Source organism: Elaeis guineensis, chromosome 1 (genome assembly GCF_000442705.2).
Source record: "Elaeis guineensis isolate ETL-2024a chromosome 1, EG11, whole genome shotgun sequence".
In the NCBI taxonomy this organism is placed as follows: Eukaryota; Viridiplantae; Streptophyta; class Magnoliopsida; order Arecales; family Arecaceae; genus Elaeis; species Elaeis guineensis.
Window position 1 is genome coordinate 109,627,374 of NC_025993.2, and position 15,574 is coordinate 109,642,947.

Sequence of the window (15,574 nt, forward strand, 5' to 3'; positions counted from 1 at the left end):
AATTTTCTTCAGTGGAGGAGAGAGCTCAGCAGACCCTTGGCTCTAAGAGTTCTGACTTATCCTTTGGAGAGACCCCTATTACCCTTTATATAAAGGAGGTTACTTAGCTGTTAAGCTATGTAGAGAATTTATTAAGCCGTTATGATTTGGAGGATCTGTTTGTTAGACTATTAATTTGTTATAACAGAATGGCCAGCTGTACGAAGATCGTGGATTGTCATTCATCCCTACGAAGTATAACTGTAATATAGTTGTAGCACAGCTGAAGAGTAGCTCACTTAAAATATATCTGATCTTGAAAGATATCAGTCAAGGTTGATGTCTCTGATAGCAAATCGGTAGCTGACTCAGTCAACCACAATACAAGATTGATAGACATCTCAGGCTGATTCAAATTGGCATAAAACCGATCTGCCAACTTCATCATCAAATCGGCAACATGCCAATTTTTACCGGTGCTGCCACATGGTCCGAGGTCGATTAGGTGTACTAATAGAACCAATGCGCCAGGAAAATGTTAGATGGTCAAGTGTCACATATACCAGTAGTTTTGGTTGCTCAGGGAAGAACATCTTTCAACACAGGTCAAAGAAAATTCAGAAAGCAATGTTGCTACATTTTTGTGTAAATAATGCTGAAAAGATTTGGCACTCGTGCTGTGGATAATTCTCGAGCCTGAATGAAAATACTAGCTTGAAGCAGAAGCAACCGTTCCTTATGCTTTTACTACATATAAAGCAAAAATTTCAACAAAACTATGGTCTCCTCTCTTTACCATTACTTTGTACTATTGACTGCTTCCAATTATATCTAGGGAGTCGGTCAGAAAAAAGGAAAGGACTGTGGTCTCACATTATGATACAAAGAAGGGTGTGGATTGACTAAATGAAGAGAAAACAACTGCTAAGCTCCTATATAACATTTAAGTTTGGGTGTATCTACTAACCACCCACCTTTCTCATATGGCAAAACGCATTTTTCTTCAGTTGCCTGTGCCATTAGCTTGCGTTGAATAGCATTCTCAACACATTCCGCATCTTGGGCCTTGCATCTGGTGAGATACTAACACAAGCCAGGGCAACCTTCAGAACTGACAGCATCTGACTATGAACTGCAAGTGATGCTTGAGAAACCCTAGAATCAAGTATCTTTTCCCTTTCTTCAGGCCTAGCGGAGCAGCGCAGTGCCCACTTAGCTAACTCAATTCCCCCAATCACTGGTGGTTTTCCAGTCAGCAATTCCAGCAAGATGACCCCAAAACTGTAAACATTGCCGGGCATTGTCACCCTCATCGTGTATGCATACTCTGCAACCATAGAGATAAATTAGAACACGTATGCTCACCAATAGCTTATGTACCAACAATTTCATTCTATGACCTCTTTTATTTGGACTAAAGAAAATGATGACTATGCTAGGAAGCTGGGGCTCACATGGTCGAACAAGGCTTTGTTTTTGATATTTTGCTTCTGATTTTATCATGATAAAAGTTTGTTTTTTAGCATAATCAACTCACTAAGAAAGATGTTTTGAAATTTGAAAAGTCTGAATGAGCAGATTAACTATTAAAAGAGTCAGAGCAACACATAATTGTATAGTTTCGAAGGAATATCACTCAGGATTAGCACCCAGAGAAGCATATATAAAAAGAATTATCTCCAGCACGATAAGTTCGAAACTCGAAAATGGTGGTAATATGGCTGTGTTATTAAGTTAAATTAACTTTCTATCCAAGAAAGAATAACCAAGATATAACTTGTGAAATAGCAGTTGAATTGAATCAAGAAAACATAGCTGTTCCTTTGGACAAATTAACATGTTTCACTAACGTGCTACGCTATACCTTAGCCACTTGACTCCTGGGAAGAGAGAACTTCACAGAATTTATAACAGTAGCTAGCATGACCACAACTTTAATAATAATAATGATAAAAGGAACAGGAAGTAAAAAAGTAGCATTCTGCCTCACCTGGAGGAATGTATCCAACAGAGCCAGCAACAGTAGAAAGGCTTCCAGTGCTTTTAGAAGGATCGATAGCTTTGCAGAGCTCAACATCTCCTATTTGAGGCTCCTTAACCGACTTCAAGTGGATACTCTTAGTTGAAAGATCAAGAAGGAGAACTGGCTGATTGCACCCATGGAGAAAAGTCAATCCTTGAGCTACCCCCAATGCTATGCTGTAACGAGATGGCCAATCCAAAGCATTTTCCAAGCCCTTGTGAAGAAAATCAAACACAGTCCCCTTGTGTACATGTTCATAGAACAGGTAAGCACTATCTACCGTCAAGACATATGCCAGTGGAACCATGACATTTGAACTGCTCAGCCTCCCTAAGACCTCGAGTTCTTTCCCAAACCTTTCATGGCTCCCCATTTGGAAAATCTTGTCAGTCCAGTTGAGCTTCTTTACAGTATAGCTTACCTCATTGGGCATGGTGGCCTTGTAGTAGGTAGAGAACCTAGTCTTCATTATTATGTTGCTTGGATTACTAACAATTTCCATTGTTTTGGTGAAGTCGATGCTAGACCTGTGAATACCATTTGCTGTTATGAAAGAACCATTAATTACTTGAGGAAGGTTCTCTGCTGGCTGTATACCTTCATCTTCAACCCAATAGAACTGCTTAGAAACCATTAGTCGAAGAACAGCTGCCACCAAGCCCAAACCAATAGCGGCACTAGCAACAGCTGCAATGATGATTAAAGCATTTGTGTTTCTTTTTATCCTAATCTCAGAACTTGTATTTGAGTTTATGAGTTGGTTTCCACTGGCAATGACAGTGACATATGAAGGAAAGTTAGGAAGCACCCCAGAGAGCTGATTATTAGAGAGCACCAGTTCTGTCAGGGTATGAATTTGAGTAAGAAAATTTGGAACCTCACCACTAAATTTATTGTTTGAGAGATCAAGAATCTCCAAGTTAGATAACTCCCTAAGACTTGAAGGTATGGGTCCCCTAAAGAGGTTGCTGGTGAGATTCAAAACTGTCAAGCTAGTTGGCATATCTGGAATGGTTCCACTCAATTTGTTGTTTCCTAACTGGAGCTCATGCAGGGATGCCAAGGCACTAATATTATTTGGTATTGAACCATTGAATTCATTACTTTGTAAATTGAGGACTTGAAGATTCTTCAACCTGGAAATTAAGGAAGGTATCTGCCCAGAGAGTAAATTCTGGCTAAGATTGAGAGTGCTCAAGTTCCCTAACTGGAGGAACTCATTAGGTATTTCTCCACTAAGATGATTCCCTTGAAGCTTCAAAACTACTAGTAGTTGCAGATTACCCAAATCCTTCAGCAACCTCCCTTGCAACTGATTGGAAGCCAGATTCAACAGAGTCAGATTCCTACAGTGCCCCAGCTGTGATGGAATGCTTCCATTCAAATGATTGCCATCCAACTCAAGATATGTCAGAGCTGCGACCTGTCCGATTGCCGACGGGATGCTCCCATTGAGCGAATTTCCTCCCAGTCGCAGTCGGTAGAGACTGTGGGACAAATTCTCAGGGATAGGGCCTTCAAGTCGGTTGCCGGTCAGATCCACAGAAGCTAAAGTAGGTGGAGAGAGGAGGCCAGATGGGATCTTTCCGGTGAGGTTATTGTAGCTGAGGTCCAAAATTTTCAGATGCTTAGTAATTCCAGGTGGAATAGAACCATTGAACTTGTTTTGATTCGCGGCGAATCGGGACAAGTTCTTGATCATTGCCAAACCATCAGGGATTTTCCCAGTGAGATTATTGGAAGAAAGGATGAGATTTTCCAACTTGGAAAGCCTCTGGATACCATCCGGAATAGGACCGCTAAGGTCATTTTGACTGAGATCCAACATGGAAAGGTTCTTATAATCTAAAATCCATCGGATATCACCTTGGAAGTGATTGATGGAGAGCACCAGGGCTTCCAAGCTCGGAAATTTCCCACCACGACCACCAACTGGGATGGTGCCGTTGAAGGAATTAGCAGAAAGATTGAATCTTTTCAATCGTCTGAGCCCATCCAGTTGGGTACCCACATCTTCCAAGTGGTTAAAAGACAGATCCAAAGATTCCAAGGATTCAAAACTCGAGAAACTAGGCAGAGGAGCTTTCCAGTGATTGTAGCTGAGGTTGAGAGACTTCACCTTGGAAAGACCGGAGCAGGAGGGGATGATAGTGAGGGAGTTTTGGGAGAGGTCGAGAAACTCCAAGGAATTTAGGCGGCAGAGGAGGTCAAAGATAGAAGATATGGAGGCATTGGCAGACCCAAGGCGGAGGCCGGAAAGGGTGAGACCCGTCACATTGGACGCGGGCGCAGGGGAGCAGACAACCCGACTCCAATGGCAGGGATCTGGGTTCGTGGTGTTCCACAGCAGATTTGATGGAGACGTGGGGAGGCTCTGCGAGAGGTTTTTCATGATTTCTCTCTGGTTTCGGACCAGCTCGAACGAAGTGCCCGCCAACCCATAATCGAAGAGTAAGGAGAAGGAAAAGAAGAACACGAATGAGAAGAGGAAGACATGAGCAGACCTCTCCATTTCTCCTGGATTTGTTGCGAAAGAAGAGGTGAGGCTATCATCTTCTTAAAACGAGAAGAAAGATATTGCCTTTGTACTAGAAAAGAAAGATTTTCCAAAGACCAGAACACACGGAATGGAGGAAAGAAGTGCTTCAAGGAAGGAGTTTTAGTCTAACGGGTCACAAGACTGAACCAGGAAACACGTAGGTGGGAGGAATTGAACGCCAGAGAGAGGAGCGGAAGATGTGTGGGTGTTTCCTTCGGGCCAGAGTTGACTGACCGAGTCTCCATTGAGGCATAGAATTGGCTGAATGGTGAGTAAGTGACGATTGGACGGAGAAAGAGAATACTAAATTGGATGTTGATAGACGAGTGATCAGTCGGGGGAAAATAGGAACGATGGAGAGGTCCAGTTCCAGAATTAGCTTTCGGTTGGCCCACATTTGACCGGGACTTTGAATGGATGTTTTGGGTCTCGAATTTTTCGACGCCTCGATGTTGGATTCCCACGTATACCCACATAGTCTACTCCCTTTAAATTTATAAATTAATTATATATAAATAAATTTTAATTATATAAATAAATAAATAATTTATAAATTAATTTAATTAGTTAGATAATTTTATATAAATAATTAATTAAAAAATAGAGAATATAAATAAAAAAGAAGCAAATTTTAATTTTTTTTACTTATAATTATGAAAATTATGTGCTAAAATTAACATCATTGATAATGAAATTAAATTGTATAGATAAAATAAAAATATATATAAATAAAATGAATGAAAAAATAAAGTAGAGTTGAGCTTTTTATCAAAAAGTTAACAATAAATAATTTTGTTAATATTTTTTGATAGAAAAGGAGGAAGAACCCACTTATTATTTTATTAAAATAAAAGAAGTATAAAAAGAAAATAGTCTGAGAAAAATGATGACTTCTTAGTCCTACATCCCACCAATATAGAAAAAAAAATTTAAATTTTGAAATTCAAAGTCAAAACCCCCTCCATCCAAGCATTAAGATATCATCAAAATTTAAATTTCGAATTTAGGTAGTATCCTGCCGTTAGTAGAGCATGGCCAACCATCTGGGAACTCGACAATAATTTTTTTAGATGTCCGATGGTGAAGAAGGAAAGATTACTTCCAAATGGTGAAGCATCGTAATGGACTCCTTTCAAAAAAGAGAGAAGCGATCCTGCATAAGAGAAGGAAGAAGAAGTTTGACGATTATCGAATGGCTAAATTTAGTCCGTGACAACTCATTTGAAGATAACTATCATTGGGAAGAAGGGAAGAGAGAGGAGAGGTAGAGAAAAGAGAGCAGCCCAGTGGCCTAGAGAAGAGAGAGGGAGGGAGAGAGAGAGAGAGAAGGAGAGAGAGAGGGGGAAGAGGGGCCCGGCGACTGATAGTTGGGAAAAAAAAAGAGGAGAGAAGAGATAGGAAGAAGGCAGAGAAGTCTAAAAAAGGAAAGGAGAAGAGGCTTGAGAGAGAGGGAGGGAGGAGGAGAGGCCCTTCGATCGGGTTTAGAGGGGGAGGTAGTATACCACCAAAGGAGGATCTTCACTAGGTCATTTCTGCTGTGGAGGGCGAGCCTTGCCCGTGGATTCTCTATTACAAAGGATGACGAAGGAAGAAAGTAGATAGAGTAAGAGACTTCGTTGAAAGCTAGATCTAGCCGACGTGATCGTGAACCATAAGCTGAGAGGGGAAGATAGGAAGAGAGTTGGAGGAGAAAGGGAGGAAGGGGGAAAGAAAGAGAATGGGGAAGAGAGGGAGGGAAGGAAAAGAGAGGGAAGAGGAGGGAGGCCTCAACAAAAGCCGAATCTTGCTGATGAGACCATGAACTAGGGGCTGAGAGAGGAAGATAAAAAGAGAGTTGGAAGAGGAGAGAGAAGAGAGATTAAGGGGGAAAGAAAAAGGATGTGGATGAGAGGAATGGAAGGGGGGAGAGAGAGAAGGTAGGAAGATAGAGAAAGAGGGGGGCCTCGACAAAAGTCGAATCTAGCCAATGGGACCATGAGCCAGGGGTTGAGAGAGGAAGATAGAAAGGGAGTTGGAGGGAGAAGAGAGAGGAAGGGGGAAGAAAGAGGAACAAGGAAGCATGAGGGAGAAAGAGTTAGAGGTGAGAGGGGGAAGGGAGGAGGAGGTGCCAGCCGACCATTGGAGAGAGAGAATTTGTCAAATATCTCTCTAGGAGGTGGAAAGCTTAATTTTGTCAATATAGAAACCTATTCCTTATATATTTCATCCATTCTTGCATTTTCCTAATTTGGGATGATACAAATTGGTGCCTTAGATAGATGGACAATCTTTTCTTTTTATCTATTCTTCCTAAGTTTTTTTAAATCAAATGGTAGGTGGAAGCTATCTATCATTCCAATCCCATCTATCCTTCCTCTTATGACCCCAAGCAAACATAAGATTGGTTGTCTCTTCTCCAATATCAATTAGTCTAGCCAATCTCTTTTATTAGTCGGTAATTCACCTAATCTCCACGACGTCATGTTTAAGGGTTGTTGAATAAAGTGGTTACAACCTTGCAGCTTAGTCATCCCATTGCCCTAACTTGTATTTTTTTTTTTGGGTTACAAGGGGGTCAAAGGCCCAACAACAACAACTAGAAATGGGGAAATTGAACTCCTGATATGTTAGCCAAAACAAGAGTTATTATTTCAAAAGAAAGCAGGGAAGCATGCATAATGAAAATTAGCTAAACATTGTAACCAAGTCAATCTATTAGTAGCTTAGTTGGCTTTACGAAAAACATGGGATATGAAGAAGAAGCTCAAAGAGTACAAACAAAGCTTAATGTCAGTAAGGAGAGAATGGCAAAACCATCCATCAGCTTCAAATGATCTGCCTTAATGAAGATCTAAGATCCATTTAACCACTACAGCCAAATCTCCTTTCAACCAAAGTAGTGATAGTAAGGCCTTTCCAAGCCGCATAGAATTTAGCAAGAGGCACTGAAGGAGCTTGGGTCTTTTTTGAAGCTACAAACAAGACATTACCATTGTAGTCTCTAATAATACAGCCAATACTTGCTTCAATATTTATCCAAGAAGCATGAAAACTCACCTTCACGATGCTGCAGGGAGGGGATACCCAAGAAACCAACTGATGACGAGGGTTAGAAGAGCTCACGGAGTTGTTGATATCCCGATGCTATAGATTGTCGGATTGGGGTTGTTATCCAACATGTTGAAGTACTCATGTGCAAGATGATAGACTCGTTGATATGTCGAACTTGAATTCAGTTACTTGTTCTAAAAGAGAAATTCATTTCTAGAGATCCAAATAGCCCAAGATGTATAAGAGATAATAGTTTTATCATAATCAATTATAAAATTTTTTGGTTAGCACTCAATTAGATCTTGAATGGAATTAATTTGAGGAATACTTGGATGGTGATCGGTAACTTCACTCCATACCTGGAGTGCATAGGAGCATTCAATAAGTACATGCTGAATATCCTTAATATATTCATGGCAGAGATCGTAGAATGCATTATTGTGATGTAAGATACCTATAGATAGAAGCAAGTCCTTGCAAATCAAATGTCTTAAACCTACATTCCAACAAAAAATTTTAACCCTTACAGTCGCTTTAACTTCCATATCCAGCTGAAATTACTTTCATTCTCCGATTTAGCTGCTCTGTACGTGATGTTGTAAACATCTTTAATCTTCAATGTAGTTGTACCAGTTGAAGACAAAACTAGCCCATCATGACAGTCATTAATAGGCAAAGGAATTGATATGATTTGATCTACTATTTTATTTGAAAAAGGCTCATCAAGAAATGGTCTATTCCAGGTCCTATTAGCAATTGATCAATTTTAATATTTCAGCTATAGCTTTTTACATGGCATCACTAGGCAATAAAGCAGCAAATTTAAACCTCTGGGTGCTAGCGAGCTGGGGCTAATCTAGTCCTAGCTTAAACCATGTTTAACTGAATCTTGCTTGAATCTACTTTGTCCCTGATTTGATCATGTCCAATTTTATCGGCTTGGTCCAAATAATTAAAGTGTCAACCGATTCTTATACGTTAAAAAGAAACGGATCCTATTGTACTTAAAAAGTAAAGTGCTACGCATGCTTCGAAAATATCGATCCAAAGATGAGTGGCCGCACATATGCGTTAAAATATTAAAAAAAATAAATTTCAAAAATATTTAAATAATTTAAATAAATATTATATAATTATTTTTTTTAAATAAATTTTTAATATATACAACAGCATCATGTGATATTTTTTGAATACCGTAAAAAATTTCGATCCATATTAAAATTGGATGCAATCAAATCCAATGCGGTTAGACCTTAAAAAAATATGTGTATAAGTATAAAATTTTCAGCCTATCATCCGGGGAGGACTCGGTGATGCGATACTTCGTTGACTTCCCAAGCCAAAAACGAAGAGGCAGCGACGTTGGTCGACATTTCCGAACAAGGGTTGCGTCCGCCACGAGAGGAGGAAACCGTACACAAGAACAGGGGCGCCAGGCCGGAGGTAGTATTAGTTTCCATTCTCTCTCGATCGACCGGATCGTGGAATTTTTCTTTGGATCGTGATGTGCCGCAGCCGAGCAAAAGAACCGAACCGTGCAAGAAGGAGGCCTGCGACATCCAATCCTGCCTCACCAAGAACAACTTCATCCCCCAGCGGTATGGATTCCATTCCCCCATCCGCATTCTCATCTGCACTCAATTCAGCAATTGCAATATAGATTAGCGGGGACGAAGCTATACAGATTGAGAATGGCCTTTGGGTTGATGTAGGAAAATAATTTGCAGATTCCTTGGGACTTGCTTGGCATTGTCGTGTATTTGTGTCCAGTTAAATTGGTCAAATACCAAATGGAGATTGATGTAAAAAATCTACCATTCCATGCTTTATATTTTTCAGTCGTTTTTGGAAGCAATAGATCTTTGCTACCAAAAGCTCTAAACATTTTACAAACAATTTTCAAAGAAAAGGGTTTCATTATGCATTTTTTTCAGTCTAGTTAATTTTTCTTCATTGTCTTTTTCAACACAAAAATATAAAATAGCAAGGTCCTTTTTTTTTGAGATATCCCTGGTGCCATACCATTATTCTCAATGATGAGTTAAAGAATGTACGGTATAAACAACAACTTCGGGTTTCGTTTTTATTTTTTCAACCAAACAATGAATACTAGAAACCCATCAATGTCAGCCCCAAGTGCAGACAAAAAAGGTGGAGTGTAGCCAGTCATAGAAGGCGAGTTTAAGTATTAAGTGGATCCCAACTTGATATTGATGAACATTGGGGCAGGATTCAAAGAAACTGACACAACGTAGCTGGGACAAAGCTTCATCGTTATGATTTTAAACAAGGATTACAAGATTAATCTTGGGTGTGGTGCGTGCACCTTATGACTTATGAGATCAATTACCTCAACACGTGACATGAGATAAGTTTTAAGGTGGTTAGAAGAATCAGATATCGTGACACTCAAAAACTCTTACATTGCAACACTTTAAATGGGTTATACATGTGAGTTGTAAATAATGATATGGGCATGATGAACCACTTGTTCTGTGGCTCATGCTTGGTTCTTCTTAGATGAACTGGTATAATATACAACTTTTTCTGAAAGTGACAAGAGTTTACATGAAAAGATGCAGCTATTGTAATTATCATCTCGCCTGACTCATCTGTTCGAATGTTATGGTCAAAAGGGACCAATACTTGGAAATAGTCCATCATTGGGGGTTCTTTATTTTGTCAAGGTATTTTAGGTAGAGAGTTGAAGGAACAGGAATATATCAAGAATCAAATACAAGTTTGTCAAAAGTGGCATGTCTAGGTTGAGTGGCTGCTCAATGATTGTTGGATAGGATTTTTAAGGCAGGAATTCTCAGACAATGTCTTTGCCATATTCAGGGCTTAGGCCATCTTCTCTGGAGAGAAATTGAGAACTAACTTGACGAATGATGTAAAAGCTCATGTTGCTAATGATGAGCTTCTGAACAGTGGCACCTACATAAGTTTCTCCTTTGACTAAATGTGATTGCAATGTGCATTTATTTATTCTCTTAGTGAATTTATGGGCTTTCATATCATAAAACCTTAAATTAGCATACTATTTTATTCTAAAATTGCTAGACTTTGACTTGTTTGATTCTTGTTTAAGATGTCTTAATGTCATCGAATTGTTGCAAGCGTGCTGCAAAAATACAACTATAACTCAACACATTATGCTTCACTTGCAGGACTTCTGAAAACTAATTCAAACTGACAGCATGAAAGTATATGCTTGTAGAAGTTGATCATCTCTTGGCAATAACTTTCCATGTAAGTAAAAGAAATCTTGTATTAGTAAAGCTTAAACCATGATGAAATATTGTATTAGGAAAGCTTAAGTCATGATTTGCGGTTTCTGCAGAGTCAGATAAGTTAAAGCATGTTAGTTTGGACATTTATTTGCTGTATATTCACTGGAAGAGATACTTATTTTCTTTTTTTTTATTTGAGAAACTGTGCAGACATGTTCACGTCTCTCTAGGACACAGAGAATGCAGTTTGGAACGTTGATGTGGTTTAGTCTTAAATTTTATAAAAATATCATGTATTTAGAATGGTAGTGATCATGGTATTAATCAGCAGTTGTGGGTATTCTAAGGGAGTAAATAACCACTGAATGTTTGTATAAAGGGCCATATTTACAAATTCATGTTTAGGCGGCATATGATAGATCCTTAGCACCACAAATATGTCAGTGCTTGTGTAGGAGGGTGAGGAGGGTAGGAAGGGATGAGGATGAGATTTCTTTATCCAGGTGTAGTAAGGCACAACAAGCATTGCACATCTATGTGCAAATGCATGCGTGAATGCATTTGTAGATACAATATGGATTTTGTTTCATAATGACACCGACCTGGGTCAAAGTATTTCCTGAGCAATATCTTAAATCTGGAGGATCTCTCTAAATCTTCTCATTAATTCTTTCTTTTTCTTTTTTCTTGAGCCCAGATGTGGATTGATACTTGATTAGGCAATGCAGAATGTTTTTTCCTATTGTTAAAACTATGTATAGACATCATTTTCTGACATCAAACTGGTAGATATTAACTACAAAATAACTAGCACCAGCTTTATAAGCAATCAGGATATAGAGTACCTTTGAGTGCTCATGTTTCGGAAGGGTTTAAGAAGATTGGATGAGTTGGCCATTTGAATACTTTTCTGTTCAATATCCTAGTTATTGTTCAACTTGTTTCGGAAGGGTTTAAGAAAATTGGAGGAGTTGGCTCTCTGAATACTATTCTGTTCAATGTCTTGGTTGTATGGTGGTTCATCTTCTAGTTCTGATATGATTAACTGACAAGCAACAATATTGTTCAAGCATAGCCCAAGAAGAAATCAGCATTGACAATACCTTGAAATCACCATGTAATTTGGTTAAAAGGTGTTGTATGTCCATATGGTCAATGTAGTATGTATTTGGGCCATTTCAAAGAGGTGGTAAATAAGCTCAGCAGAAAATTTGTTCTTCCTGATTGTTTATGGAGTACTATCTAAATCTGCCTTGGGAGTGAAAAATCTCAATAGGGACTCTCTGTAGCCGTGCTGTGCTGCCTGTGCTTGTTTTTCTAAGATATGTATTAATTGGATCATGATAAAAGTAGCTCTTGCCAGGCTCTTATCTCAAAGAGCAACCTGGCTTCTGGACTCGTCTGATCTTCTTCAGTAAAGTGCTGTACGGTAAATTTAGCTAGGTACTGCCATTACATCTTATCATGGTTGCAACTCTTGTTCAGTATGGTGAAAACTAGCCTTTGTAAATTCATATTGATGCAGAAGTTTGTTTTATGTTATGTATTTTACAAACCACATCATATGAATCTATTGTGCTCTGCAAAGTCACTTTTGTTCTGCGATTTTGGAACTTCGAAAACCTTTTCCTTCTTTTCCATCCAGAGACCTTAATTTGCAGTTGGATATTATATCTGATGAAGTTGTTAGTTTACCAAAAGATTTTTCATTCTTTAATACAGTGGCATTCTTTGGTATACTCAAATGTGACAAGTTGGCTGCTGATATTGTTCATACAATACTGAACTTTATGGTCGGTCTCTCAAACAACTCATTTATAACATTACCCTTCTTTCTGCAGGGCTGCAGGGATTATGTTGAGAGTGTAAAATGTGGAAGTGGTGAATGGCAGCACTCCACAAGTTCTTGGTCATTTGAAATCAGTCAAGTGCAGCACACAAAATTTTACATGTCACAACATTTATTTCCACATCCTTCGGAGCAGCCATGATGTCCTGTAGAAACTTTGAACTTTCCTAGTGTGCCTGTCTTTGTATCTGCCACACCCTGTATTGGGGTTCCTCACATTTGAAATACTAGTCAACACCACAGGTTGCCTTCTGGAAATTCTTAATCAATGCTATGTACATGATTACTTTGAGATGTAAGTATATATTTTTGTACATGCTTTTATCACAAAAAATTGTTTATCTGATATCTTCGGGTCTCTCACCACGAAAATGGCCAAACAAGATAGTAGCTGTTCAGGTAGGGCTCATGTGGTCATTGCGATGTTTCATGTAGACTGGAAAGTGCAATGTGGTAGTAACAATAGGCACCTGGGTTTCTAGTCTGTCAGAATGTATATAGAATATATGGCTGGATGCTGTGTAAAAGGTCCCATGTTAGCTGAGGAAGAAGACAATCTTGATGAATATGGGATGCTTTTGAAGATATTTTATTTCTTAAATTTGGAGGAAGCAAAGACTTTACCATGCAGGCTTGTAAAGGAGCTCTGGATGCTTATGAAGCATGAGTTAGGATGGTACTTTCCTGTCGAATTTCCTTGATTAATGAAGATGAATTTATGATCAACTAGAAGTAGGATTATGACTTCATACCACTTCCTCCTGTCGATCTATTTTTTCTCTCTCTTATTTTTATTGACTCTTATTGTGTTATACAAGACAAGGAAGCTACAGCATGCCTCATGTCCGCTTTGGCTAATATAAATTTAGAAAATGCTCAGCCATCTTTTCTCATGCTCCACCTCCCAGTCTTCAAATACACATGTTGTCTCTCTTGTGCCTCAAATTGGCCAATATTATTACTTCCATCTTTTTTATATGATTTCACCATTACATGAGAATGATCTCATCATCCAACAGCGCGATGTTGCTTACCAAATGAAGAAGCCAAGTATAAATGTGGTGACATCAATTCCCCAATTTTATTATTATGAGTGCAGATGTTATCGAAATGGACGAAAATGGTACAAGACCAGCCTGGCATCAGAACCACCACCCAACTAATTTTTGTTGTCGATGTCAATAAGGTGGTTGGAAGCCCTCCTCATGGCCGTCCTCATAGCGTTGCACCCAAAGAAGACAAAGGAAAAAAAGCTACTCCGTGAGCACCCATGTCTCCACTTGAGAGCACGTGTTCTTCTCGTCCTTGTTGCAAGAAGAAAGGCCAAAGTTTGCAACAATTGGAATTAAAATGAACGCATGGTTGTTGGTGTGTCTAATTTATAATAGAAGTATGAAGACAAGCATTAAAATGTTACAAATCAAATCAACTAAATTGCTAACATGCTTGGTATGTCTAATTTATGATGGAGGATATTACATTAATGAAGACGGGCAATATGCGGTTAGAAATCAAATTATCAACTAAATTTCTAATTTTAGCAAACCAAAAAGGGGAGGAGAAAAAGAAGAGAAAACTTTTATTATCATACAAATTTTTTATTGCCATTGATATACATAGCTACATATAAACAAGATGACTTCCTCTCTATAGTATTTACCTCCAGAACAAAGAGATTACAAAGTTTCTTTTTTTTTTTTTGAATCTGTAGTGGCTCATGCTCCTTCTAACCTCTGGATTCAGCTCCTATGGTCTATAAAGAGTGGAAAGCTACAAACCATAGTGGAATTCTTAGAGGATGATATCTTATCTTCACTGAAGTGATTTCCTCTTGGAAGAACCAGTCTTCTGAATCAAGAACAGCTTCTTCAATACCTTCAGCATCAAAAGCCAGCTTGGCCTTCTATGGTGAATGATGCTGCTACTCGTTGATGCGCCGAAGGCCTGAATGCAGGGTAGATCCACCATGCCATGCCTTCTCGAATCCGTTGACGATGAGTTCGAGCTCGCCTCCCCGTTCGCCGCATCCATCTTTCGATCGCAAGACATCCGGCGTAGTTCTTCATTGAAATCCTCCCACAGCATGTCCATCCTCTCTTCATCATTGAGAAACTGGTCCTTGTCATCCAGACTGAGTGCCGACGAGGCCAACTCAAGTGCGTCGGCCATCTTTGCAGCTTCTTCAGGTGAAGAGAAGCTTCTCCGGTGATGATGGTCGGTCTCTTGGTCGGCGATGGAGGAGACGAACCACAGAGGGAAGGGGAGCTGGCAGAGGGGCTCCTGTTCTACTGGAATGGTAGGGAAGCTGAACTCATCCATGTTGCTCATCACCTTCTAAGCCTGTGTTCTCCTAAGGAATTGAACTGTATCTCTATTGGGGTGTATCACTAGCTCCAACTAAAGGGTGGAAAGAAGTGGGCGTCAAAGAGTCTATTTGTTGTCCATGTGATCCTTTTCACAAGGTTGAGACATCTCATCCACCGCCGGAGTCGCTCTCTGTTCTCTTCCTGGGTGCGTTTGGTTTTGGCGGGACCCGCTGGCGAGGGAGGGACCGTTGGCCAGTGAATCCACCCAACACAAAGGGGGAGCGGCTGGTAGTGGAGGAAAAAGGTGCTTAAATGGTTTGGTCTTTAATTTAATGATGTCCAAAACCTTATTAGTGCTTATCCAATCGAAAGCAGAGGGCAGGGAGTACTGTGAACTTTAATGCCACTGTAGCTTTGCTTTAAATGTTTGGTGGAATTACAATTAATCATGCACACTTTAATGGCCCATAACTCATGTGCTTTTCATCAAACCGCTGAGACTTGAGACTTGATGCACGAACATGGTGTTTGGTCTCACGGAAGCAATGTTGGCAGTGTATTAAACACATATTTGTGCTCCATCTTAGGCAGCAATCAGAAGTTAATTATATACTT

At 39.4% G+C, this 15,574-nt stretch overlaps 2 protein-coding genes and 1 long non-coding RNA gene across 3 annotated transcripts; 1 reads left to right on the forward strand and 2 right to left on the reverse strand.

Annotated features, from left to right (window-relative positions):
* Positions 1-701: 701 nt before the first annotated feature.
* On the reverse strand, positions 702-4,637 carry LOC105038470 (uncharacterized). Its single transcript, XM_010914276.4, has 2 exons — positions 1,970-4,637; positions 702-1,306 (listed from the first exon to the last, which is right to left on the reverse strand). Exons 1-2 carry the CDS (start codon positions 4,512-4,514, stop codon positions 999-1,001), a joined length of 2,853 nt encoding a protein of 950 aa, XP_010912578.1. The 5' UTR covers positions 4,515-4,637; the 3' UTR covers positions 702-998.
* A 4,395-nt stretch (positions 4,638-9,032) lies between these two features.
* On the forward strand, positions 9,033-13,291 carry LOC105038471 (uncharacterized). Its single transcript, XR_830733.3, has 3 exons — positions 9,033-9,169; positions 10,742-10,823; positions 12,646-13,291. It is a non-coding gene; the product is annotated as an uncharacterized lncRNA (long non-coding RNA).
* Positions 13,292-14,213: 922 nt separating this feature from the next.
* On the reverse strand, positions 14,214-15,093 carry LOC105038472 (uncharacterized). Its single transcript, XM_010914277.4, has one exon. It carries the CDS (start codon positions 14,979-14,981, stop codon positions 14,466-14,468), a length of 516 nt encoding a protein of 171 aa, XP_010912579.1. The 5' UTR covers positions 14,982-15,093; the 3' UTR covers positions 14,214-14,465.
* Between the last annotated feature and the right edge of the window lie 481 nt (positions 15,094-15,574).